The following is a 25,761-nucleotide window of genomic DNA, read 5'->3' as shown; positions in this document are numbered from 1 at the left end:
AGGCATAAGATATTTTTCCAAAGAAAACATACCGATAAGCAACAGAGACATGAAATGATGCTCAACATCACTTATCATCAGGGAAATGCAAATCAAAACTACAATGAGATAGCATCTTACACCTGCCAGAATGGCTGAAATCAACAAGAAACAACAACAGGTGTTGGGGCGCCTGGGTTAAGCATCCAACTTCAGCTCAGGTCATGATCTCACAGTTCATGGGTTTGAGCCCCACATCAGGCTCTGTGCTGACAGCTAGCTCAGAGCCTGGGTCCTGTTTCAGAGTCTGTGACTCCCTCTCTCTCTGACCCTCCCCTGCTCATGCTGTCTCTCTCTCTCTCAGAAATAAATAAAAACATAAAAAAATTTTAAATAAAAACAAAAATAAAAGAAACAACAAGTGTTGGCAAGGACGTGTTGAAAGGAGAACCCTCATTCACTGTTGGTGGGAATGCAAACTGGTGCAGCCACTCTGGAAAACAGTATGGAAGTTCCTCAAGAAGTTAAAAGTAGAACTACCTTACAATCCAGCAATCACACTGCTAGGTATTAACCCAAAGAATACAAAACTACTAATTCAGAGGTATACGTGCACCCTGATGTTCATAGCAGCATTATCTACAACAGCCAAATTATGGAAGCAGCCCAAGTGTCCACTGACTGATGAATGGATAAAGAAGATGTGGTGTATATACACACACACACACACACACACACACACACAATGGAACACTATTTAGCCATAAAAAGAATGAAATCTTGCTACTTGCAATACATGGATGGAGCTAGAAAGAATTATGCAAAGTGAAGTAAGTCAGTCAGAGAATGATAAATACCATATGATTTCACTCATATGTGGAACGTAAGAAACAAAATAAACAAGCAAAGGGAAAAAGAGAAAGGCAAACTAAGAAACAGACTCTTAACTATAGAGAACATACTGATGGCTACCAGAGGGGAGATGGCTAGGGGGATGGTCTACACAGGTGACAGAGACGAAGGAATGCACTTGTTGTAAAGAACACTGGGTGATGTATGAAGTGTTGAATCACTACGTTGACACCTAAAACTAATATCACACTGTATGATAACTCACTGGAATCTAAATAAAAACTTAAATGCTATTTTATCATACATGAAATTCCCACACACTCATGGATCTCTTTCTGGACACTATTCTGTCCAAATGACTTATTTTTAGCTTTTCATCTTTAATATCAGTTTTTAGTTTCAGTTATTATAGCATTATAAGATAGGTTATTATAGCATTATAATATAGGACCTCCCATATTATTCTTCATTTTTAACATATTCTTAGTGTTCACATTTACTATTCCATTTGATTTTATAGTTCTAATGAACTATAGAATCAGCTTGTCATATTCCATCACTGGTGTGGAGATTTTGCCAGCAATTGCATTAAATTTAAGGATTCAACCAAAGAGAACTGACATTTTTATATATTTGAGACTTCTGTTCCAGGAAATCGGCAGGTTTCCTCCACTTTATCAAGTCCCCTGTCCATCGGCTTTTGCTGGGCAATCCAGTGGTAGCCAGTGACTCCCCGTCTCCTCATAGTGTTCAGAACAACCCAGGTTTATTTCTTGCGCACATGATGTGTTTGCTGCAGTCTGGCTGTGGTTTTGTTTCACGTGTCTCCTTCATTCCAGACCCCAGGCTGCAGGAAGAACCCTATCTGGGTCACTGCTGTGCAAACAGCAGAAAGCAATGGCAGAACCTCTCAGTGACTTTTGCAGGCTCTGCCCGGTGGGGGCGGGGCGTGCATCACTAAACGTGGCCCAGCGTGAATTGCATGGCCCAACCCGAGGGAAGGAGACTGGCAAGTGTCATGCTTTCACTGGGAGGCCAGGGCACCACTGGGAGCAATGATAAACCTACCTGAAGGCCACTTCCATATTCTTCAATGAAGTTTTTTTTTTTTAATTTTTTAAATGTTTTATTTATTTCTGAGAGACAGAGAGAGAGAGAGAAAGAGAGAGAGAGATTGAGAGATTGAGAGCGTGAGCACGGGAGGGTCAGAGAGATAGAGGGAGACACAGAATCTGAAACAGGCTCCAGACTCTGAACTAGCTGTCAGCACAGAGCCCGACGCGGGGCTCTAACCCATGAACCATGAGATCATGACCTGAGCCGAAGTCAGACGCTGAACCGACTGAGCCACCCAGGTGCCCCTTCAATGAAGTTTTAAAATATTTTTTTCTTTATGAAGATCGCTTATATTTTTAAAGCTTTTCCCTGAATACGTAGTGTTTTGCTGTTGAAATGGGACTCCTTGTATCTCATGGGTTCTTAATAAGGCTATTGAGTTTTAAAAGATATTCATTTACTTTTAATTGTGGTAAAAAACACATCACATGAAATTTGCCATCTTAACCATTTTTAGGTGTACAGTTCAGTGGCATCAAGTACATTCATGCTGTGCTACCAATTCCACCATCCATCTCCAGAACTCTTCATCTTGCAAAACAGAAACTCTGCACCCATGTAACAGCTCCCCATTCCCTCTCCCCCAGCCCTGGAAACCACCATCCTACTTTCTGTCTCTATGAATTTGACCACTCCAGAGACCTTGCATAAGTAGATCTATAGTATTTGTCCTTTTGTGACTAGCTTATTTCACTCAGTAGAATATCCTCCAGGTTCATCCATGCTGCAGCCTGTGTCAGGATTTCCTTCCTTTTTAAAGATTAACAACATAACCACTGTATGGATATACCACATTTTGTTTATCTGTTCATCCATCAGCAGATACTTGGGTTGCCCCTACCTTTTGGCTGTTGTGAAAACTGCTGTTGTAAACATGGTTGTACGGCTATCGATTTTGAATGTTTGTCTTATGTATAGTTTCATGACTCTAATAGTCTACATTTTTTGGTTGAGAGCTTATTGTCTAGTTTCGTGTTTTTGATGTTTGAGAGTCTAGGGTGGAGAGGAAATCCACCTTTTCCCTTTGGGGACCATGTGGCATAAAAACATAATTTAATTTTTTTCTGGAATGGGAAGGTAGAAGACCATAGGTGGCTGATGGCTCCCCTTTAACTCCTGCACCCTGTATTGTCACCCTAACATATTTTTTAAAATATCATTCATCATTGTGCTCCTTATTTTCTTAGTGGTTTTTAAACCGCAAAACATTTTATTGAGAAATAATTTATATGCCATGAAGTGTATGTATTTTAAATGTACATTTTTCATTTTGACAAAGGCATATATACCTGGGAAACCCATAAACTTAAGAAAATGTAGGACAGGGGCACCTGGTGGTTCCGTTGGTAAAGCGTCCGACTTCGGCTCAGGTCAATGATCTCATGGTTTGTGGGTTTCAGCCCCGCGTCATGCTCTGTTCTGACAGCTCAGAGCCTAGGGCCTGCTTCAGATTCTATGTCTCCCTCTCTCTCTGACCCTCCCCTGCTCACGCTGTCTCTCTCTCTCTCTCTCAAAAATAAATATAAGCATTAAAAAAATAAAGAAAGAAAATGTAGAACATCTCCCTCACCTGTGAAAATTCCCTCAGGCCCTTTCCAGTCCATCTCTTCTTCCAAGAGGCAGCTAGTACTATGATTTCTGTCACCACAGATTAGTTTTCCCTCTCTGGTGCTTCATATGAATGGAATCATACTTTATGGTTTTTTTTTTTTTTTTGGTATTTGATTATTTCACTCAAAGTAATGTCTGCGGGAGAACCTCTAGTTGTTGTTTATACCAGCATATTATTCATTACTGAGTAGTATTCCATTGTCTGAATATACCACAGTGTGCTTACCCATTCTCCTCGGATGGGCATTTGGATTGCTTCCAGTTATAGAACATTGTGAATACATATTAACATTTGCATGCAAGTCAGTTACTGGGAACCATTTTACCTATTTCACCTCCCTCATCTTACTCAACACCACTGTCAAACTCTGAGGTTGAAATTTTTGTTATCCCCATTTTATGGTTGAGATTATTCCACCATGGATGGTTAATTTACATGGGTGCTGCAGCCAATTAGTGACACATTTGAAACAGAGCAGTCAGACTCCATAGATTTTGCTAACAAACGCATTGTTACATGATATAAGATATTTTGGTCAAATAGCTTTTGTCGCTTCAGAAGACATGTGTGTTTGTATCAGGCGAGCAACAAATATAAACATATTTTGGTCTCTTTAGATTTCTTTACAAGAATATGGAAAAGAAGTGGATATCTTTGCTTTGGGGCTAATTCTTGCGGAACTTCTTTACATATGTCCCACTGTTTCAGAAACATTACAGGTAAATAATCTCACAAAAAGAATTAAGCAACAAAAATTATCAGTAGTCATGTCCAAACTGCTGCTACAGTTAACTGCTCTTATTGTGAATATATTAGTGTTGACTGATAAGGAAATATGGGTTTACTCTTTTCCACATTTGGGCAACCAAAGCTTTTTGTTTAAGACCAAAAACTTTGGTTTTCTTTTGAAGGTGTATATGTCTCCTAAAACTATAGCTGTTTCTTCTTATTTGAGTCAATCAGTAAAATTTTATTGATGGCCTGTCTTGCCTAAGACACTGCTCTAAGTGCTACAGGGTTATAAGTATGAATAAGTCTTATTCTCATGGAGCTTTTATTCTAGAAGGGAAGATAATACAAGAGAATGCTCTACATGTTTTTGGGAGAAGACATGAAGTCTTGGGGAAACAGGACAGAGAGCTTTCTGGCTGTAGGGATTTAGTTTTCCAGAGGTATTTAAGTTGGGCTTTGAAGGATTTGTTGGCTTCTAATAGTCCAAAATAGAAAGAAGGTAATTCCAGCCTGCCTTGTGCAGAGTGTGGGACTTGTAGGCAGAATCGTTTTTACGGGAGTAATAAGTGTCAAGGAAGGGATGGTGGGTACACTGGAGAGACCTGTTGGGACTAAATTAAGGGAAGATTATGGACTTTGGTATGGAGGCTGTGGGAGCTGCTAAAGGCAATAGGCAAATGGATATCTTGGTCTGAAGCTCAGTGAAAGAGACTTGCCTGGAGCCAACAGCCCTCTCTGGACATGAGGAATAATGAAAATACCTATCACGTAGGATTCCAAAAAGGACAAAGGGAAGAAATGCAGCTGATGCTCTTAACACTTCACCATGTTGATGTTAAGAATGGGAAAAAGTGGGTGGGGTGGGGGGGACGGGGCAGGGGGAGTCCTGCTTGCTTCTTAGCCAAGTGAATGAATAATTCTCCTCCTGAGTGAATAATTTCCTAATGAATATATATATGTATTTTATTTTCAGATTTTTAAAGGGCTAAGGGACGGCAAGTTCCCAGATGTATTTGACAGCAGAGAAGTAAGCACTTGAAAATAATCAGAAATTTATTTATTTCAATGTTCTGTTTCTTAGTATTGACTCACTATCATTACAGAAAATTCTTCTGCAAAAATTACTGTCACCTGAACCCACGAAACGGCCTGATGCATCTGAAATACTGGAGACCTTGAAGGAGTGGAAGAATGTTGCAGAGAAGAAGAAACGAAGTACATGTTAGAGCGCTTCTAAAAAAAAAAGTATCCTGCTTTGGATATTCAATTTTTCTATAACTGCCTAAAATCTTCTAGGGACAGCTGTTGGGTATTTACCTTCTATTTTTATTTTGTCCTGAAGTTTTCACTAAATTTTAGGAAGGTTTGAATCTTTTAAAAAATTTTTACTTCAAAAACATACATTTTCCTTTTCTGTAGCGTATCTCCTTATTATAAACATGGGGGGGGTGTAATCAAAATTTTAAAATACTAGTGAATCAATTAATAATTGTTAAATGTCTGCTGTATCTAGGTCAAAACATATGAGATCGCTCCCTGTTTTAAATAGCTAACAAGCTATTCAGAGAAATATGGTACTCTTAAGAAGATAAGTGGTATACAATCACTTTGGAAAACAATTTGGTATAGTCCAGTAAAGTTGAAGGTGTATATACCCTCAAAGCCATCAATTTGGTTCCTACATGCTTGCCTACCAGAACGTTCATAGAAACCCTGTTCATAACAGCCCCAAAAACAAAAAACAATGTACATCACAAGAGGAATGGATAAATAAATTATATTTTTTCATACACTATAATATTATATAGTAGTGGAAATGAATGAATTATAGCTAAGTGCGATACGTGATATATCTCTGAGGAACATAATGTTAAGTAAAGAAAGCCAGTTACAGAAAATATATACAGAATGATTCTATTTACATAAAGTTCTAGACCATGCTAAATGAAACACTTTGTTTAGAAATCTGAACAAATGTGGTAAAACTATAAAGGGAAAGAAAGGAATAAATTCTAAAATCTGATAGTGGTTATCTGAGGAGGGATGGAAGTTCACTTTTTTAAAGTTTATTTATTTATTTACTTGAGAGAGAGAGAGGAAGGGAGGGAGAGACAGAGAGGGAGGTAAGAGAGAATCCCGAGCAGGCTCTACACTTTTAGCATGGAGCCAGATGTGAGGCCATGAGCCAAAGTCAAGAGTCAGGTGCTTAAGCATCATGACTCAACCACCCAGACACTCCTCACTTTTTTTTTTTCTTTAACTGGATGTTCATTCACTACTGTTTACTGTGTAGTTACTCTTTTTATCTTAAATACATTTTGTATCTCTTAGGACAAACACTTAAAAGAACTAACCGTGGTAGAAGGCAGTAGATAAGCACAGAAAGTAGTCAGTCTGGAGGAGGTCACGGGAGATCACTTTCTACCAAGGTACCATGGCACGGGGCTTAGGAGTGGCATTCCAGCGAGACTTCCAAGTAGGCTAGGGATTTAGATGAGTAGAGAGGAGCAATATGGGCAGTAGTCTGGACAAGAGCCATGGCTTGAATTCTGGAAAAGATATACCTAAGAAACAGTGGGGATACTCGTTTCCCTGAATTGCTGGAGAGAATACAAGAAGAGAATTTGGATGACATCTTGGAAAAACCTGAGGGTTGATTTAAACTTTATGGCAACCAACTGCCATTCTAAAATTGTCATATATTTTATAATTTTTAAAATGAGTCACGTTTAGGATAAGCAGAAAAGTCACAGAGAAAAGGCTTTTTTGAAGGCTATGGTTATTCCTAAAAAGTTATTAAAAGCAGTTAATATGGTTTTCAACTCCCAATGCAGTATTTGATCAAGGCAAGGTTTATCAATGGAAACTAAAACCATTGGTTGGAAAGCTGTTGGGGAACAAAATCTTCAAAGGATTTAAATCTAACCCCACAGATGACTTATCAGTTATGGGGGGGGGGAAGAGAAATGTACCTTTACAATAGATCTCCTGGTCTCCTCAATAACCACCTGATTAAATCTCACATCACTGAAGGTGGGACTGACTACCTAATATTAAGCCTCTCCTGACGTGATCTAGGAGTTATATACTATCACCTAGTTAGTTTTCTTGCCCACAGCATTTAACTGAAATTCAATCATGAAGAAATTATTTGACAAATCCTGAATGAAGTCATTCTATAAGAAGATTACCTTGGGCTTCTCAAAGAGTCAGTATCACATACACAAAAAAAGTAGAGGAGATATTCCAAATAGAAAGACTAGAGTGATGTAATGACCAAATGTGATACTTGCATCTTGATTGTATCCTGGATGTTAAAAAAAAGATTGAAAAAAAAAACCCCATCAAATTGTAGAAGACATTTTGGGGATAGTTAAGAACATTTTGGTGTGCACGGAATATTATATGGCATTATGAAATAATTTTTTATTTTCTTTTTTATTTATTTTTTTTATTTATTTTTAGGAAAGAGAGAGAGACAGCGTGAGCAGGGGAGGGTCAGAGAGAGAGGGAGTCACAGACGGAAACAGGCTCCAGGCTCTGAGCTGGCAGTCAGCACAAAGCCCGACGCGGGGCTCGAACCCACGAACCGCGAGATCATGACCTAAGCGAAAGTCGGACGCTTAACCGACTAAGCCACCCAGGCGCCCCTAATTTTTTATTTTCTTAGCTGTGATAATGATATTGTGATCATGCAGGAAGATGTCTTATTTTTAGGTAGTGCATAAGGAAATGTTTAGAGGTGAAGTGGCATGATATGGCAACTTTCAAATGTTCAGCAAAAATCAGTATGTACCTGAAGGGAGAAAGAAAACAAATGGGGCAAAGTTTTAATAACTGAATGACTGATAAATCTAGGTGGAGGATATAGAAGTTATTTATGCACATATGTTATTTAGCTTTTATATATACATGTATACATAGATAAGTGTGTGTATGGCCAGCTACATAATTTGTGGGACCCAATGAAATGAACACATGAGGCCATTGTTCAATAATTAAGCATGGGGCACTTCTTGAATGGAGCTTTACAACTGCATAGGTTCCAAATCCATAAAGTCAGACATGCGTGTGAACATATATATGTGTATGTACACATATATATGCATGCACACATAGGTGTCTGAGATGAAATGTTTAGAAGTCTAAATACCAGCTTCTCCAAGACTCCATTATCCAGGACACTCACTAGAAACAAATTCACAACATCTATTCCCTACTGGAGTGTCCACCCTAACTTGAGGTTCCTGGCATGTTAGTTTTTCATTCTGCAATCTCGAATGACTCCAATATTTCTCATATTTACTTTCATAAATTTTATATTAAAGCATACACAAGAACAAAGAATAATGAAATTCTATGTACCCCTCACTCAGTTGCACCAAATATCAATATTATTATGCCTTTTTTTGTTATATATACCCCTTCCTTTTTTTAAAAAAAAATGTTTATTTATTTAGAGATAGAGAAGGAGGGAGCTAGCTTGCACAAGCAGAGGCAGAGAGGAAAGGAGAGAGAGAATCCCAAGCAGGCTGTGTTTTCATTGCAGAGCCAGACATGGGGCTTGAGCTCATGAACTGTGAGGTGAGTTGAGCCAAAATCAAGAGTCAGATGCTTAACCAACTGAGTCACACCGTGCCCCACCCCCCTTCCTTTTTTAAATTGTCTTTTACTGGAGTATTTTAAAGCAAGTCTCAGTCATTGTATCATTTCACTTGTAAATACTTAAAAATGTATTTCTGACATAAGATCTTTTGAATGTTAAGAAAGCCGTGATAACTTGTCATTCAACAAAATGGTATTTCCTTGATTGTCATATAATAATCAGTCTATATTCAGTTTTCACAAAAAAATATTTCTGCTGGCTGTTTAAATCAGGATCCAACATTGCGTTTAGCTGATGTCTCTTTTACTTTGTAACATTTACCTCTGTTTTAAACTTCTTTCCTCTTATCATTTATTTAAGGAAAGAACTGGATCATATATTCTGTAGAATTTCCTTCCTTCAGGATTTGACTGATGGTATCCCCATTGTGTCTAGTGAGGACTAGAAGTTTGATATGATTCTGGTTCAAGTTTTTTCCCCCAAGAATACTGCATAGATGATGCTGTTTACTTTCTTTTGCATCTCCTCAGGAGTAACATAATGTTTGGTTGTTTTATTTTCAGTGATCTTAAAACTGATTGGTGGTTTCTGGTGGTGTAATCTACTTTAAAGTTTCCTATCAATCTTCCACCTAATGGTTTAGCAGCCATTGAAGATTGTTGTGTGGATCCGTTATTTCATTAGAGATTTTTTGATTCTATCGTCTTTATCATCTGTGATTCTTCTATAAAGAACTTTCTCTAAAGCAGAATGAAGTAGATGGAATAAATGGTGTAGAATGAGTTCATGCCCTAGTAACCCCCAAAGGTGACAAAGAAGGTTTTTGTTTTTTGAGCAGGGGTGTGACCCAACCAGTTCTTCGAAACATTGTGTTTAGAATGGGCTGGAGCAGGAGGAGACTACATTTGCAAGACCAGAAGGCTGAGAGGCTAAGATGGCCTGAACGATACTGGGGACAGAGCTAAGAGGAGTTGGTGACTAGTTGTGAGGATTAAGGAGAAAGTACTGTCAGAAATTACCTCCAGGTTTGTTTGAAGGTGAGTGGCCAGATTAGGATGCCATTAAAGGCATTAGGATGCAGCCTTCAATCCAACCCCCAAAGAGCCACACATATTTGAGAGATATTTTGTCTCACACTTTTATCTATTTTACAATTTTTCATTAGGATTTAAGCCAATAGTAAGGCCACCGCACATCTGTCTGCATGAGGAGGTGGGTTGTTACACCCAACACGTGTTGGGTGTAAAATCTTAGCCCTCACTTGGAGATGCTGTTTGTGTTGCTGCCAGAATATTCAGGTGAAGGCATCGAGCAGACTGTAGAAAACACATGAGAGAAAGGATGGAATCATACACAGAATGATGTGTATGTTATCTGGAAGTAACCCCTGAGACTCAACTTTGAATCCAGGGGAGATCATGTAGAGGAAAGCAGGCTAAGGAACAAAGTACAGCAGATGCTCCATTTAGGTATTTACTCTTTATATCTAAATGTCAATCCCGTCCTTGATGTCTGTGATTATCTGTGACTGTGGCCTATCCCAATCCTGCATTTCCTCAGAACAGTCTCAGAACGAAGGGACTACAGTTGATAGATGTATGGTGGCCTCACTATTGGCTTAAACTCTGACTAAAAACTGTAGAATAGGTAAAACTGTGAGGCAAATACGTCTCAAATATGTGTGACTCTTCAGGGATTGAGACCTGTATTCGTTTTCTATGCCTGCTGTGACAAACTATGGTAAACTTGGGGGCCTAAAACAATGCTCACTTATTCTCTTAGCCTGAGGTGAGTTTCACTGAGCTAATGTTGAGGTGTTAGCAGGGCCACACTCCTCTGGAGGCCCTCACTCCATGACCCACATTCACTGGCTGCCACACAAGTCAGCTGTGTTACCTGAATAAGGGTTTATGCTCAATGGTTCTCATCTATGGTTTCTACCTAAAATCTCTTTTTTTTTAAATAATAATTTGACTGAGAGAGAATACATACCATACAATTCACCCATTTAAACTATACAGTTAAGTGGTGTCAAGTATGTTCAGAGTGCAACCATCACCAGTTTTATTGTTTTTAATCTTTTTGAAATGTTTTTCTGGTTTGTTTTGTTTTGTTTTGTTTTTTAAAGAGAGAGCACAGAGGAGGTGCAAAGAGAGAAAGAGAGAGGGAGGGAGAGAGAATCCCAAAGAGGCTCCACACTGTCAGCACAGAGCCAGTCATGGGGCTCAAACTCCTGAACCGTGAGATCATGACCTGAGCCAAAATCAAGAGTCGGACGCTTAACAGTCTGAGCCACCCAGGCGCCCCAACCACCACAGTTTTAAAACATTTTTGTCATTCAACAAGAAAAACTGTACTCATGATCACTCTTTCCTCATTTCCCCCCAAAGCTAGACAACCAATAATCTACTTTCTGTCTCTATAGATTTGCCTGCTCTGGACTTTCATTTAAATGGAAATCATACAATATGTGGTCTTTTCCATTTAGCATAATGTTTTTGAGGTTTATCCATGTTGTGGCATGGAGAAGGACCTCATTCCTTTTTATAGTCAACTAATAGTCAATTCTGTGGCTCTATCACAGTTTATTTATCCATTCATCAACTGATGGACATTTGGGTTGTTCCACGGTGCTACTATGAATATTCAGGTACGGTTTTATGTGGACGTGTGTTTTCATTTCTCTTCGGTAAATACCAGGGAGTGGAAGTGCCAGGTCATATTGTAACCCCTTCCTTACAACTTTGTGTATTGAAGTTACATTCAGAACCAGTTTCATGTTCTGCTATCCCCTGCTCAGAATGAAACTGTTCCCTAGGTCTGCTCTTGTTCAGTACCTCAGTATTATGCTTACCAATTTGCCTTGGAGCTCAGTTTTTCCTGTGTGGCTCCTTCGATGAATTTCTGGAAAGCAGGGACAGGCTCTTGTTTGTTTACCCCAAGGCAGTGAGCCTACTGACCTGCATAAAGCAGGAACTCTGGAAGTGCTTTTGAATCGGTGGGAAATAAAAGTATTAAGGAGTTCATATGCTTGATCCTACAAAATGTGTCTAATACTAAATAATAATGTTCACTTTCAAATGTCAACAAATGGCAAATAACTCTGAAAAAAGGTGTTTAAGAGAAACCAATTTTGTATATTAAAGTCTATTTGTTTTGAATTGTAGCTCTAGTATTTTGGATTTATGTTTTAGGAAAATGAAAGACTTTAGAAATTATAGATTGGACTGAAAATAAAGTACTCAAAAAAAAAAAAAGAAAGCACGATATAAATAAAAGTAAATGACAACATATTACAATGTTTCAAATTTTACATAAATTTCTCTGAAGCAAATTCAAATTCACTAAAGCAAATTAAAAAATTTTTGCTTAGTTTGGTTCTCATTGTCTAATTTTGAAATCAGTAAAGGCTTATGTTAATAAAAAGAAATCTTTACTCATATTGGAAGTCTGTATTTTTTTTAAGTTTATTTTTTATTTTTGAGAGGGAGAGAAAGCACAAGCAGGGGAAGGGCAGAGAGAGAGAGAGATGGAGAGAGAGAATCCCAAGCAGGCTCTGTGATATCAGTGCAGAGCCAGATGCAGGGCTCAATTCCATGATGACCTGAGTCAAAATCAAGTCGGGCGCTTAACCGATGGAGCCACCCAGGCACCCCTGGACCCTGGATTTTTAAGTGTCAATGGATAAGAATGAGGGGTGTTTCCCACTCTCCAAGGTATGTCGAGTTTCAAGCCTTGATCTACAAATGCAAACCACAAATCTGGTGGGGTCATGGATTACAGCAAAGTTACTCCCATATTCTGAGCATGAACGTAGTAAAAATATTCTCGGCCATTAAGCAGGTAGACAGTTGTCCCCAGAGTCAGTGATAGGAGGAAAGGAAGCTGGTGCCTAAGTTTGTTCCATCTGAAACAACCCACAGAGCTTTGGGAACGACTGCATGAGTGTCAGTGTACTGGCTGAAATGACAAGAAAGTATCTGGCTGTAATTCCAAGGAAAGGTGGACTCCTTTGTTTTAGCTATCAATACAATTTTATTGTTTTTTAAGTGAAAAAGTAAATAGGAAATACACAACAGTATAAGCTCTTGTATTTTATATGTGTATTTATATTCATAAAGATAAGGCTTCATTTTCTGGATGAAGAACTGAGGCCCAGAAGTTAACTCATGTAGCAGTTCTCAAGTTGTGCTGCGTCTCAGAATCAAAGGGGGTCATGCTCAGGCCACAGTGGCCAGTTATATCAGAATCTCTGCCAAGGGGAAACTTGTATTATCATTAAAAAAAATTTTTTTTTATAAATTTTTTTAATGTTTTTTTTTTTATTTATTTCTAGGAGAGAGAGAGAGAGACAGCGTGAGCAGGGGACGGTCAGAGAGAGAGGGAGTCACAGACTCTGAAACAGGCTCCAGGCTCTGAGCTGGCAGTCAGCACAGAGCCCGATGCGGGGCTCGAACCCACGAACCGCGAGATCATGACCTAAGGGAAAGTCGGACACTTAACCGACTAAGCCACCCAGGCGCCCCTAAAAATTTTTTTTTAATGTTTGTTTATTTTGAGAGAGAGAGAGACTATGTGAGTGGGGGACAGGCAGAGAGAGAGGAGAGAGAGAATCCCAAGCAGGCTCTGCACTGTCGGTGCAGAGCCCAATGTGGGGCTTGAACTCAACGGAACTGTGATGATGAAGAGTCAAATGCTTAACTGATTGGGCCACCCAGGCACCTCTTGTATTATTTTTAATGCTCCCTAAACTAAACTCGAGAACAGATGAATTAGGTCATATTAGGCCAGAGGTTGATACAAGTTATGCTACTGATTATCTTAACCTGTGCAAATATAGGTTATGCTTTTGCTATGTTCTTGCATATGCTGTTTCTAATAAGAGGAGGAAGAGGTTGATCTCTTTCTTGATGGTAGGGAGAGGTAAGCTATAAAAGTGGATCCCCAAGAATGTAACAGTGCTCTGTAGTTAACCTGGAGCACTAGTCCTAATGCACAGGTGCTTATCAGACGCATTCCTAGCACTTTAAAATACAGATATCTGGAAACTACCCTTGACTAGCTGAATCAAAATCTAGGGGAAGTACCTGAGCTTGTGAACTTTAAAAAAAAGTTTATGGTTTCTTGGAATACTACATGGCAATGAGAAAGAATGAAATCTGGCCACGTGTAGCAACATGGATGGACCTTGAGGGTGTTATGCTGAGCGAAATAAGTCAGGCAGAGAAGGACAAATATCATGTTTGCACGTATAGGAGGATTAGGAAGAACTTAACGGAGGACCGTGGGGGAGAGGGAGAGAAGCAAACCATGAGAGACTCTTGAATGCTGAGAACAAACTGAGGACTGATGGGTGTGGGGGGGAGGGGGGAGATGGGCATGAAGGAGGGCACTTGTGGGGATGAGCACTGGGTGTTATATGGAAACCAACTTGACAATAAACTATTTATAAAAAAAAAAAAAAAAGCTCATGGTTTTTGATGCCCAATTTTGGCTGAAGATCTCTAGAGGTGTGCTACATGGTATGTCCTTAGCTATATGTGGTATCATTACAGGGAAGCAGATTTTAGAAAAATAACTTTAAAAATCACTTAGAGCTACCCAGCAGTGGAACGATGCATTTTAAGGCAGTGAGCTCTCTGTGGCTGGAAAAATAAAGGCAGAGGTTGCATTACCTCCTGCTGGGAATGTCATCCAAGGACTCTCAAATTAGTAAGTAGTTGGATAATCTGATAGTTAAGATTACTCCCAATTCTAAAGTTCCTTTAGCCAAAACTTGCAATCGATCACTTATAGTGGACATACACATTGTCATGAAAACTCATGATTAGGCCACAAGTATCATAATTATTTGGTTTCTAAAACTGGCTAGAATGAAGTAGTGTTAATGGTATGCTGCCTCTGACATCAGTCTTATTGAGGGGGATACTTCTCCTTCCTCTTCCTTTTTGCGTGGAGGTAAGGGACTTTTTCTTGCTCCTTGGGAGAGAGAAGTATGGGAGCAAGCTCTGTGAACCCTCATTCATTCCCTCTCAACGGAGAAGTGTCTTATCTGAGAAGTGATTTGGGGAGAGGGAACTTAGCATGGGTGGCCCTGCCCCTGGTGGGTCCTCTCTCCTTGAAAGCTAAATGCTCTCAGAAAGCAAGGGTGGGCTCTATCCCTGGCAAGGCAGAGGTCTGCAGTTGTGTCCAGTCAAGGAGATATTTTAAGGAGCGTAATAGGAGAACAAGTCAACCTTGCTCTCTAACTCAGCATCACTGATAATAAAGCTGACATTTCAATCTATCTCTGACTCCCGTGTCTTATTTCCAAATTTGTTCTGAAGCAAAGAGGGGGATAAGAGAGTTATTTGTTGGTATCCTTGAGCCCCATAGCATCACAACAGAGTCACAAATTGTGATTGCCCATGTCTATAACCCTTGTGTTCTGAAATAGCATTCTGTTGTTTTTTTTTTAAATCAATGAACAACTATAAAGTACAAAGTACTTCTAAAATTACAAACAGAACAAAACATATTAAAAAGCCCCTCTTTCTTTAACTGGCATAATTTGGGAATTCTGACTGCTCAACATTTTTAGGAAACAATAACAATTTCCAAGTTTCTACTTTATTGAGAATAATCTTAGTCATGATCTTCAGAAGTTGGTCCTGGGCAATTTGAAGAGAGGTCTTCTTTATCTGTAATTTATGTGAGGAAAATAAAAGATTATTATTTGTATAGAAAACTATTCCAGAATATTAGTTCAACATAACATGTGTTTTGTAGCTCTGTTTGCTACTTAGCTAAACTGGGACAAAATACAACCAAAACCAACAATTCTTTACTGTCAAGCGTAAAGTCCATAAATTCAAGTTAACAGAGCCAACTTGGGGGGATGTGTTAGAAGGGAAAATGCTTGGCTCTATAAGGTCTGGCAAGTTTTAAACCCATTTCTTAAACCCATATAATAAGAAAAAATGGAGTGGATTTCAGTATTCTGAAACAATATTCTATTTACAGAAAAGCCAGTGCTAAAAATCTGAAATATCTTGCAAGTACTGCAGCTGAAGAAAGAATCTTTAAGAGTAAGGCATGAAAAAAATTCATCCTCAAGTAACTCATAAATTCTTCCTTTTGAAATAGAGAACTGAAAAATTCCCTTCTGCATATTTAGTTTCTGAAAAGTTAAAAGCACCTTTAATGAGACCACAATTATTTCTATGTGCACCACTGCTTTAAGTCATTGATCCCACGCTGCCATTTGGAGAGAATAAGAAATTTCCATTGTCTATGGAAAATATGACTTGCAAACACACACACACACATGCACACACACACAATCGAAGTTAAAAAGTCAAAGAGCATTTGTATTCAATATTTTTAAAAAGTGCAAAGTATCCTCATACCTTCAAAGGCTGTTCCACACCAAATACAATACAGATGTTCTTCTCTTAAATAACCAGTCAATATTTGTAATTTTTCCAGGACCTACATGTAGGACATAGGCACAGTCATGGTTCAAATTGAACATAATCTTGATATTCTGGTCTCTTGGATGCTACCAAATTAGCCCAACGCCATAAATCTGCTACTGTCTTAATCAGGTAGGAGAGGTATCAAGGGAGGAATATATTAGAACATGACCCAGGTTTACCAGCCACCCTGATATTTTCACAAGTTTGCCAGACACAAAGAAACCACTTGTTAACATTTGGAAAATACATTTGGACTGGCTCTTATTTTAATCAGGATCCTTTAAACGACCCCCCCTCCACCACCACTCTGCTTTCAAAGAACCTACCTCCCCCAGATGGGATGAGAGTGAACACTGCCTCCCCTTGTCATTAAAGTTCTCATCAATGGTCCCCCAGTTAGGTGGAACACTAGCTTTTCAAATTGTAAATGTTTCCTATAAAATTCTTATACATAAAAAACCACAGAAATGGGATTCCTTTCTTGAATAATCTCCACTTCCTTTGAGCTGTGTTTTTTTGCTTTGTTTATGGGTGGAGAGGGGTACTCATTAGAATCACTTCCAGAGGTTTAACAGCCAACAGAGTAGAAATTAAGATAATTTATGTTTGCAGCTCATCTGTCATCCAAACCAAAGCTGAGAGTGTAAACTGAAGCTAACAGAAGAAATTATATAACGTTTGGTTTGAGGTTAATAAAATAATCCTATCATATAGTAGTTCTCAACTAGAGGTGATTTTCCCTCTCGGGAAATTTAGCAATATCTAGATATTTTTGGTTGTCACAAGGGGAAGTGCAACAGGCACCTGGAGGGTAGAGGCCAGGGATGCTGTTAGAATATCATGCCCCAATGAACAACTAGGTTCAAACAGGTTCAAAATGTGAATGGTACCAAGGCATACACTTAAGATACCCTGCTCAAGGAACCAGTCCCAAAACATACACTCAAGTCTTCGCTCTTATATTCATCTTCATCTTGTTCTTTTTCTTCCTCTTCATCTTCCTCAGTTTCCTCTTCAAGCCCCAACCAGTACCATGCTTCTCTGGGAACCTGAATATTCTGAAAATATAGAATTATTCCCAATTAAACACAGCTAACCAGAAGACTATCACAAGGATGTTCATATCAACATGAATTCTTTCTTTCAATGGAATATTTACTGATTGCTGCTTCAAGAGTAAAGCCCTGGGCTGTATGAACCATGGGGACGAAGACTCAGTACAAATATTGTCCCCCAGTGGCTGCCAGTCTCTTAGGGAAGTAAGCCATGGGTACACATAGCTTAATGGGAATAAAATAATACACATAAGAAGGGAGGTAGGTGAGGGGGATGGGTATTAAGGAGGGACTTGTTGGGATGAGCACTGGGTGTCAAATAGATGAATCACTGGGTTCCACTTCCAAAGCCAAGATTACACTGTGTGTTAATGAACTTGAATGAAAAAAAAGAATACAATCTCATGAGATTTGGTTTTAGATCTCACGAGATCTACTCGTAGAGCACACACAGAGTACATGTAAGCTAGAAAAGTGTCATGACACAGACACAACATTAAGTGCTATGGAAATGCAGAAGAGTGGGAGATTGCTTCCAGAGATCTACTTACACACAATGGAAATTTTACAGAGGCTTTTGAGACTTTAATTGAAGTCATTTTATACTGATGGAAACATCAAAGCAAAATGAAATAAACATAAAAGCAAAAATGGAATATATAGTAATCTACCATTTTACTGGTTAGAGACACAGGAGGTAATGAATATGGACTAAAAAGGGGCTATTCATCAAATATTCTGGTGAATGGAGTTTCCATACACTCTGAGTCATCTGAGTCCTCAATATTCAAATAAGCAGAGAACAATTAAATATCAAAATGTTACTGGACCCTTACTGGGTAACTCAGGCTACTCTGGGTCCTGCAGCAAACGCATCATCGTCATGAGTGTCAATCACAGATCAGTCCTGAATGTTAAATGAAAGCTTTACCAGGTAGCAGGCTAGATGCCACAGGCCTGGGGGTTCTTTTCTTTCCTTTTTTCTAATTACGTGGCAAATCATACTGGGATCAAAAAACCTTCTCAAACTAAACATAGGTGAGAGGCTTGCCTTTTGTGTATCCAGCTGCTGGCAGGCTCGCTGGCTTCTTCTAAGGTCCCCTTCCAGCTTCACTTCATCCTGCTTATGTTTCAGTCGCAGTCTAAAGGAAAGGAAACAAGAGTCCAGCTAGAGTCTGCACTCCCTTTATTCACTTAAATGCCCAACTACCAGAAAACGTACCACGATAAACACAGGGTGAAACCCAAGACAGCTCAAATACCAAGTGTTACCGAAACTGCTCTGCGGCTTTTTCTTCGGCCTGGGTTTTCATGTGGATCTTCCTTCTGTAGCTTTCGAGTTTCTCCTCTGCTTTCCGCTTCAGTAATGTCTCGTGACCGATGCCGCTCTTCCCTGTTCGAACAGCAAACTCTGCTGAAGACCCTACTGACTTCACACTTCAAAACATGACCTCTAACCAGCTGTAAATTACACACGATTCTAATTTGAGTACAATCCCTCGGAAGCATTTGACATGAATGACAGGAGAAAACACTGGAGATTGTTTTTCCTAAACCCGAACACAATTGGATTTTTGCAAAGATCATTAGTCTGATCTAATAAGATAGTCACACAATACAAAATTCTTTAAATTGGGAAAACAGTATCAACTATTATACTTTCATATAAATATAATAAACAAAACATACATTTTTCTCCTTAATTCACCCAAAGTATTAAGAAAAACACTGAATGGATAAGTCTGTCTCAGAATACTTTTAGCACATTCCTTTGTTTTTTTTTTAATGTTTATTTATTTAGAGAGAGAGACAGCCTAAGCAGGGAAGACAGGGAGAGAGGGTAATCCTAAGCAGACTCCACACTGTTAGTGTGAAGACTGACACAGGGCTTGAACTCACAACCCATAAGATCATAACCTGAGTTGAAATCAAGACTTGGACACTCAACTGACTGAGCCACAAGGAACCCCTTAGCACATTTCAAAAAAATAGCGTTGCATTTTTAATGATTATGATTTCCCCCCATATTTTTATGGTTTAAATTTTATTTTACGGGGCGCCTGGGTGGCTTAGTTGGTTAAGCGTCCGACTTTCGCTTAGGTCATGATCTCGCGGTTCGTGGGTTCAAGCCTCGCGTTGGGCTCTGTGCTGACCGCTAGCTCAGAGCCTGGAGCCTGTTTCAGAGTCTGTGTCTCCCTCTCTCTCTGACCCTCCCCTGCTCACGCTGTCTCTCTCTCTCTCTCTCTCCTAGAAATAAATAAAAATATTAAAAAAAAAATTTTATTTTATACTCAAACTTTTAATTTTAGCTTAAAAGATTGAGAAGTTTAACTAAGAAATATCCTAGGGCTTCCTAGGATAAGAACAGTAACTGTGCTATCACAAAAAAACCCTATTTAGTATGCAAGTATATGTGCTAGATCTAAGCATAAGTTATTATTACTTTAAGTATGCTCAGAAATAATTATATACCTGTTTTGACGTTGAGAGGAATTGGTTCAACAATACCACCCCCTAAGAAAAGAGAACAAAACACACACATGACTTTAGAACTTCTTCTTCAGATTATAGGTGAGCATAGTATGCAGCTTTACAACGTTCTATATATATCCCTTCCACTTTCGATGCCATTTGAAACTGAAATCTGAACATCAATACTCTATAATCGACTGCCTCCCTTGCCTTCAAGTATCTACTCCTCAGTAAGGCTGGCCCACAGCCTCCTTTGCCATCGAAGGTAGGGCTTCAAGAAGGGAAAACACTGATATTATACGTCCAAGAAAGCGGCAGATTCCAGAGAAAGCAAAGCCTTGCTAGGTGAAGATCAAAGCAATTGTAACAAAGAAGAAAAGAAAAATGGCTTACAGACTCTACTATGAACGTACGGCCTCACGCCTTCCTAAATAGGGAGGTTAGAATGGAGCTTCCCCGACCACGTGCTCACTCAGGCACCTGGCACGGGTACAGAGCGAGCAGGGCAGAGTCCTGCCATCATCCTCAATGTTGCTTCACCGTCCTTTGGCTGTTGCACTTCTCAACCCTTCTCTTATCACCACTGTTAGCTGCTGCCTCCGTTGTAAGCCTCACCTATCCCCACAGTTGGGGCCTCAAGGCTAAGTGGGGTAGTTCTTGAAGGCACACATTTGTCTAAAGTGGTGTAGGAAGCTACAGTTCTCTATACCCTCGTTACACCTCGTGGCTATGTGGTTTTCATTTCTGGGTGGATGGATAAAGAGTGCATCTCAATAGAGCACCGCTTGGTGGTTAGGAACACCTGCTTAGGTCCAGATGGAACTTACCACTCTTGCCAAGGGCCTGACCACTTTTATACCCCATCTTTTGGAGTAAAGCAAACCCTTTGTTTTCACAGCCTAGTGCATTCTTCAATCCAATGTCACGTCTTTCTTGTTCTTCTTCTTTTAAACTCTTCTGCCTGTTTTTCAAATTAGCTTCCTGCTGCTTTTCTTCTTTTCGACGGGCTTCTCGGATTTGCCTCAGCATTGGCAATCCTGGTCTGATGTCTTGTCTGAAGAATAATGGAAAAGGCTGTTTTAGATGAGTACATGCAGTTTTCTCCTAACTTTGCTACTTGCTCACCTGATGTTACTTAATATTTCAGTACCATCTTGATGATCACCTTTGTTTTCATTGATCTTAGAACAATCACTGACCTCTGAGAATGGCTACCGTAGTAAAAATAATGAAGGCTGGTGTCAGATTATAGGAAACTAAAGAAAATAGAGAGTTGAAGAAAAAGTAATTTTAGACTAATTTTTCTAGGTGGTTGGAAATAAGAAAGAGCAAAGCTGAATACGAGCTGGAAGAGACTGGAAGATGAAATAAAGCAAAAGTGTAAATTTGCTTGGAAGAGGAAAATAACAGGAATCAAGGGCAGAAGTCAAATGTTTAGCATTAAAAGGGAAGAAAAGGCTCCTGGTATCCTTGTACAGAAATGTAGGAGGTGTTTCCACAAAGCAACAAAACTGACTTTCCAACTCACATTTAAAATCAATGTCATCACTTAGGAGTCTAAGTGATGTATATATATTATCACATGAGGTGTGCACATTTACTTACTGGACACTAATGAAGGAATCAGACATATAGTCCTCTTCTTCCGCCATGTTCAACTTCATATAGCACAAGTATCTACAAATCAAAGAGGATAAAGCAACAACACCTTTCTCTGAAGCTCTACCACATTCAAGTGCCTTCTGACATCTTTCTGTGTGAAGCTCTCCAACAACTCATTCTCTTCTATCCCAAAACCTCCGTCATCTCCTACTATTTTCCAATGAATGTCACTATAATCTCCCCACTCCTGAACCTTGTATAACCCTCTGCTAATTCTTCCTCTACAATATCCTTCAAAGGCATTTTTTTCTATAGTTGTGACCATTGCTTCAGTTCAGACATTTGTTTCTAGCCTGAGCTATTACAACAACTTCCTAATTAGTCTCATTGTACATGGCCTCTCCTCTTCCAGTCCATCCCCTACACCCTCTCCAGAGTGGGTTTTTAAGACAACTGTTTTTCTTAAGTTTATTTGGGGCTCTTGGGTGGCTCAGGTCACGATCTCATGGTTTGTGAGTTCAAGCCCCACATCGATGCTCTGTGCTGACAGTGTGGAGCCTGCTTCACATCCTCTGTCTCCCTCTCTCTGCCCCTGCCCCACTCACTCACTCACTCTCTCAAAAATAAAATAAACATTAAAAAAAGTTCAAAGTTTATTTTTTTTTTAGTAATCTTTATACCCATGTGGGGCTCAAACTCATGACACTGAGATCAAGAATTCCATGCTCTTCTCGCTGAGCCAGCCTCTCCAGAGTGGTTTTATAAAAAAACATAAGTCAGGGGGAGCCTGGGTGGCTCAGTTAGTTAAGCGTCTGACTTCAGCTCAGGTCATGATCTCAACAGTTCGTGACTTTGAGCCCTGTGTTGGGCTCTGTGCTGACAGCTCAGAGCCTGGAGCCTGCTTCAAATTCTCTGTCTCCCTCTCTCTCTCTGTCCCTCCCTTGCTTGTGGTCTGTCTCTCTCAAAAATAAACACTAAAAAATTTTTTTAAAACATGTAAGTCAGGTTATTTAATCTGTCTATTTCAATCCCTCAATAAGTTTTACTCTGCTGGCTCTTGAGGATTAGTCACTTTAACACTGTAGCCGGAGGGATCCTTCATAATCTCACCCCTGACGCTCCTTTAGGATTCAACATTCAAGTCACATGGGCTCCTCATTGTCCCCTGAACATATCACAGACATTTTCTTCCTCCTAGCCCTAAGCTTTCCTCCTTCACAAAACCTGTCCTGACCACTCCAGGCTTCCCTCTACCGCACTCCATGTTCAAGCTGCTCACTTGGAACTTGATATACTTAACAACTCACTTATATGGAAACATTTCTGAGGAGAGTTCCCATCCAAAATAGTTACAATCATGTAATTATTTTCTCTTACAGGGATAAAATAGTTATCCAGAAAAACACATCTCAAACTTTACTATGTATATGAATTGCCTCAGGATCTTTTTAAAATGCAGAGTCTGATTCTGAGCTAGAGCCTGAAGTTCTGTATTTCTAATGGGCTCCCAGATGCTATCAATGCTGCTGTCCAGAAGCTAGTTACAAATGGCAGCACACATAGGCTGCTTTGGCCTGCCCACCATCCTTTTCTTTGGGAACCCAACCCTCTGCCCTCCATTGGGTCTTAGCGGATGGTTGCAAGCTCTGTCCTCTCTGCTCCCCTGGGCACAAGATGGACAATTTTGTTCACTATGTCTTAGCAACGGAGGAGGTAATGACCTAACCAGGGCAGATAAGCATTTCTTTCCTTACATGATATGAATATATAGATTATGGGAGAAAAGACATCTCTCTTCACTGGGGATTCTGAACTGGGAGTATGTGAAGGTGGGCTCCAAAGGGCCGTCTTCCTGGCCATATGACGAGCTCCTATTCCCAGAATGAAGCCAGATAGAAAAAGTGAACAAAGATACGCCTAAAAACACCAAGTCTCTAACTCTGGGTCCTAAGACCCTAATTCCTCTAGCTCTTTCTCTAAAGCTGTGACCTAACATTCTTCCCAGCAACATGCGCTAATAAACTTCTCCATTACTTAAACTGGTTGGAGTAAGGATTCTGTCAACTCCAACTGAGAGTATGGACAATTACAGAGGACAGGAAAGAAAAGTATTACTGCATTGGTTCTTTAAAAAATTTTAATGTATATCTTTCTTAACCAGGCTGTAAACCTCAGAGACAAGTTCCCTATATCCCTACCACTATGGCCAAGACAACATAAATTTTAAATGTTTAGTTATGCTGAGAACAAGAAGGGTCTTTACCTTGTAATTTCATAATAACAGACTACTTTTCCCCCAGGACATGATGTCTTAAAACAAATGTACAGGTTATGATTTTTTATCAGGCAAACACCCTTGTAACCAAGTGGTAGCCTCCAAGACGGGCCCCATGATTCTTGCCTCTCGGTTTTCCTCACCCTTGTGCAGTCTCCGTCCACAGTGACCAGGATTGACCTGTGTAACCAACAGGGTATTGTGGAAATGATGGAGTGTGACTTCTTGGTCCTAAAAGACACCACAGCTCTTAGTTAGATCACTCTGACTCCGGTTAGATTACTCATTCTAAGGAAAGTCGGCTGTCATATAGTGAGGACCCTTCAGCAGCTCTATGGAGAGGTCCACACAGGAAGACCTGAGACCTCTTGTCCACAACTATTACAGAACTTGAAAACCCCATGAGTGAGACATCTCAGTAATATATCTTCTGGCCCCAGTCAAACCTTCAGATGTCTCTGCTTAGGCTAGCATCTTCATTACATCTTCTTAAGAAAGTCTGAGCTAAGCTAAACTACTAACAAATTCCTGCTCCACAGAAACTGTAAGATAATAAATGATGATAGTTATTTCAGGTTGCTAAATTTTGGGATAACTTATTATACAGCAAAAGATAATATAAACCATCAACAATATCACCACCATTGTCAGCTACCCAGGAGCCCTTGCTGTCCCCAACCAATTACACCCCTTTCAATCACTTTCTTGTCTTCATAGTTTTTCCATCCATGTGTGCATCCTTAAACATTACAGGTTTTTATTATAACAAAAATAGGACTTAAATTGTTTATTATTAAGTTTATTATCATTTAAAATATGTAAGATTATACGCAGCAACTGTGGTAATTCACCCACCGTCTCTAAACTTCAGATTCCTCATTTCTAATAACAGTATTTTTACACGTAATGGTTTGGCACCTACCCGGTATCTCAATATTTTTATCCCATTTAATCATCACTAGGAACGGTTATTTAGCTTTTTAGCTGGAGAAATTAAGGCTCCATATGGGTAAATGACTTGCTCAACACTACACAAAAATCCAGGTCTCATTTCTCTTGTTACTACAAATAGGGTTAGATCATTTTTAAGGGACCCCTTTAGCTCTAAAGTGTTAGGCGGATTTGAATGGGGGTTCCAGCTTCTTCTTAAAACTTCCCCTTTGTGGGTACAATACACTTCAGCATCATCCATTCGCATCAAGCATAAGGATGAACTTTGTAAACCCAGGCAGATACGACGGTGGCTTGGACCACCCGTGGAAGTGGTGAGAAGTGGTCGGATTCTGTGTATATTTTAAAGGTAGAGCTAACGAGACTGGCTGATGAATGGGAGGCGTTGTGTGAAAGAGCGATGTCAACGAGTACTCCAAGGTTTTTGTTCTGAACACCTGGAAGAATGGAGTTACCAGTTGAATGTAGTAGGTTTGGTTGGGGTGACTTTTTTGTTTGTTTTTGGCAGAGAACGAGCAGTGAGGCAGCAACCAGAACGCTGCTTCAGACACACGGAGAATCCCATTATAAAACAAATAGAGAGAAGGGCTAATTAGCTGGACACACAGTAGAAAGGTAACCAAAAAGGCCTCAGTCCCAAAATCTCCCTCAGGGACCGCTGATTGCTCCCTTCTCGCGTCCCTCCCAGCTGCAAACGTCACCGGCAGGAATGCAGGAGTTAGTGTGATAGGTCAGTCACACCCAGCGCACAAACCATTGCCTTTTACCATTCTACCAGGTGCCCCCGTCCCCTTACCTGGTAGCTGTACTCGCCCCGGGCCAGCCGGTAAGAGCGCGCGCTGCGCATGCGCCCACCTGCCTGCACAGGACTACTGAGCCTCAGCTCCACCTGAGCTTCTCAGCGAGCAATTAATCGGAAACCTGCGGCAGGAGGATCTAGGAGGATGTAGTTAGTGCGCTTGCGCAACACCAACCTTCCGCGCACGCGCACTTTTCTCGCTTCCTGCTGGCAGGAGTGCGGGAGGCGGGGCATCCGGGTCGTTTGGCAGCTG

General features: G+C 39.9%; 2 protein-coding genes across 2 annotated transcripts in view; one reads left to right on the top strand and one right to left on the bottom strand.

Moving 5' to 3' along the window:
- Positions 1-6,336, top strand: part of EIF2AK2 (eukaryotic translation initiation factor 2 alpha kinase 2) — a 36,676-nt gene extending 30,340 nt beyond the window's left edge. Inside the window, 3 exon segments of the mRNA XM_039257210.1 lie at positions 4,177-4,278; positions 5,265-5,318; positions 5,395-6,336. Of these exon segments, the coding sequence (XP_039113141.1) occupies positions 4,177-4,278; positions 5,265-5,318; positions 5,395-5,517 (279 nt within the window). The 3' untranslated portion in view covers positions 5,518-6,336.
- Positions 6,337-15,486: 9,150 nt separating this feature from the next.
- Positions 15,487-25,654, bottom strand: GPATCH11 (G-patch domain containing 11). The gene is made up of 10 exons (XM_039257232.1): positions 25,506-25,654; positions 23,902-23,989; positions 21,487-21,558; positions 20,709-20,935; positions 19,882-19,923; positions 18,682-18,802; positions 18,461-18,551; positions 17,296-17,412; positions 16,286-16,367; positions 15,487-15,577 (listed from the first exon to the last, which is right to left on the bottom strand). The coding sequence occupies exons 3-10, from the start codon at positions 21,543-21,545 to the stop codon at positions 15,522-15,524; spliced, it is 795 nt and encodes a 264-aa protein (XP_039113163.1). The 5' UTR covers positions 21,546-21,558; positions 23,902-23,989; positions 25,506-25,654; the 3' UTR covers positions 15,487-15,521.
- Between the last annotated feature and the right edge of the window lie 107 nt (positions 25,655-25,761).

The sequence above is a fragment of the Hyaena hyaena genome, unplaced genomic scaffold (assembly GCF_003009895.1).
Source record: "Hyaena hyaena isolate Hyena2069 unplaced genomic scaffold, ASM300989v1 scaffold_607, whole genome shotgun sequence".
NCBI lineage: Eukaryota > Metazoa > Chordata > Mammalia > Carnivora > Hyaenidae > Hyaena > Hyaena hyaena.
The sequence above is the reverse complement of the archived record's forward strand: the minus strand, read 5'-3'. Positions and strand labels throughout refer to the sequence as shown.

Bases quoted from the DNA above. Each gene is read 5' to 3' on its own strand.
- GPATCH11 (XM_039257232.1), bottom strand. From the start codon at position 21,545: ATGAAGTTGAACATGGCGGAAGAAGAGGACTATATGTCTGATTCCTTC. The intron at 17,413-18,460 runs GCAAGCCTCTCA...CTATATTTTCAG, and splicing joins AGCAGCTGGATACACAAAAG to AATATTCAGGTTCCCAGAGA. The intron at 15,578-16,285 runs GTATGAGGATAC...CATAAATTACAG, and splicing joins GTGTGGAACAGCCTTTGAAG to ATAAAGAAGACCTCTCTTCA.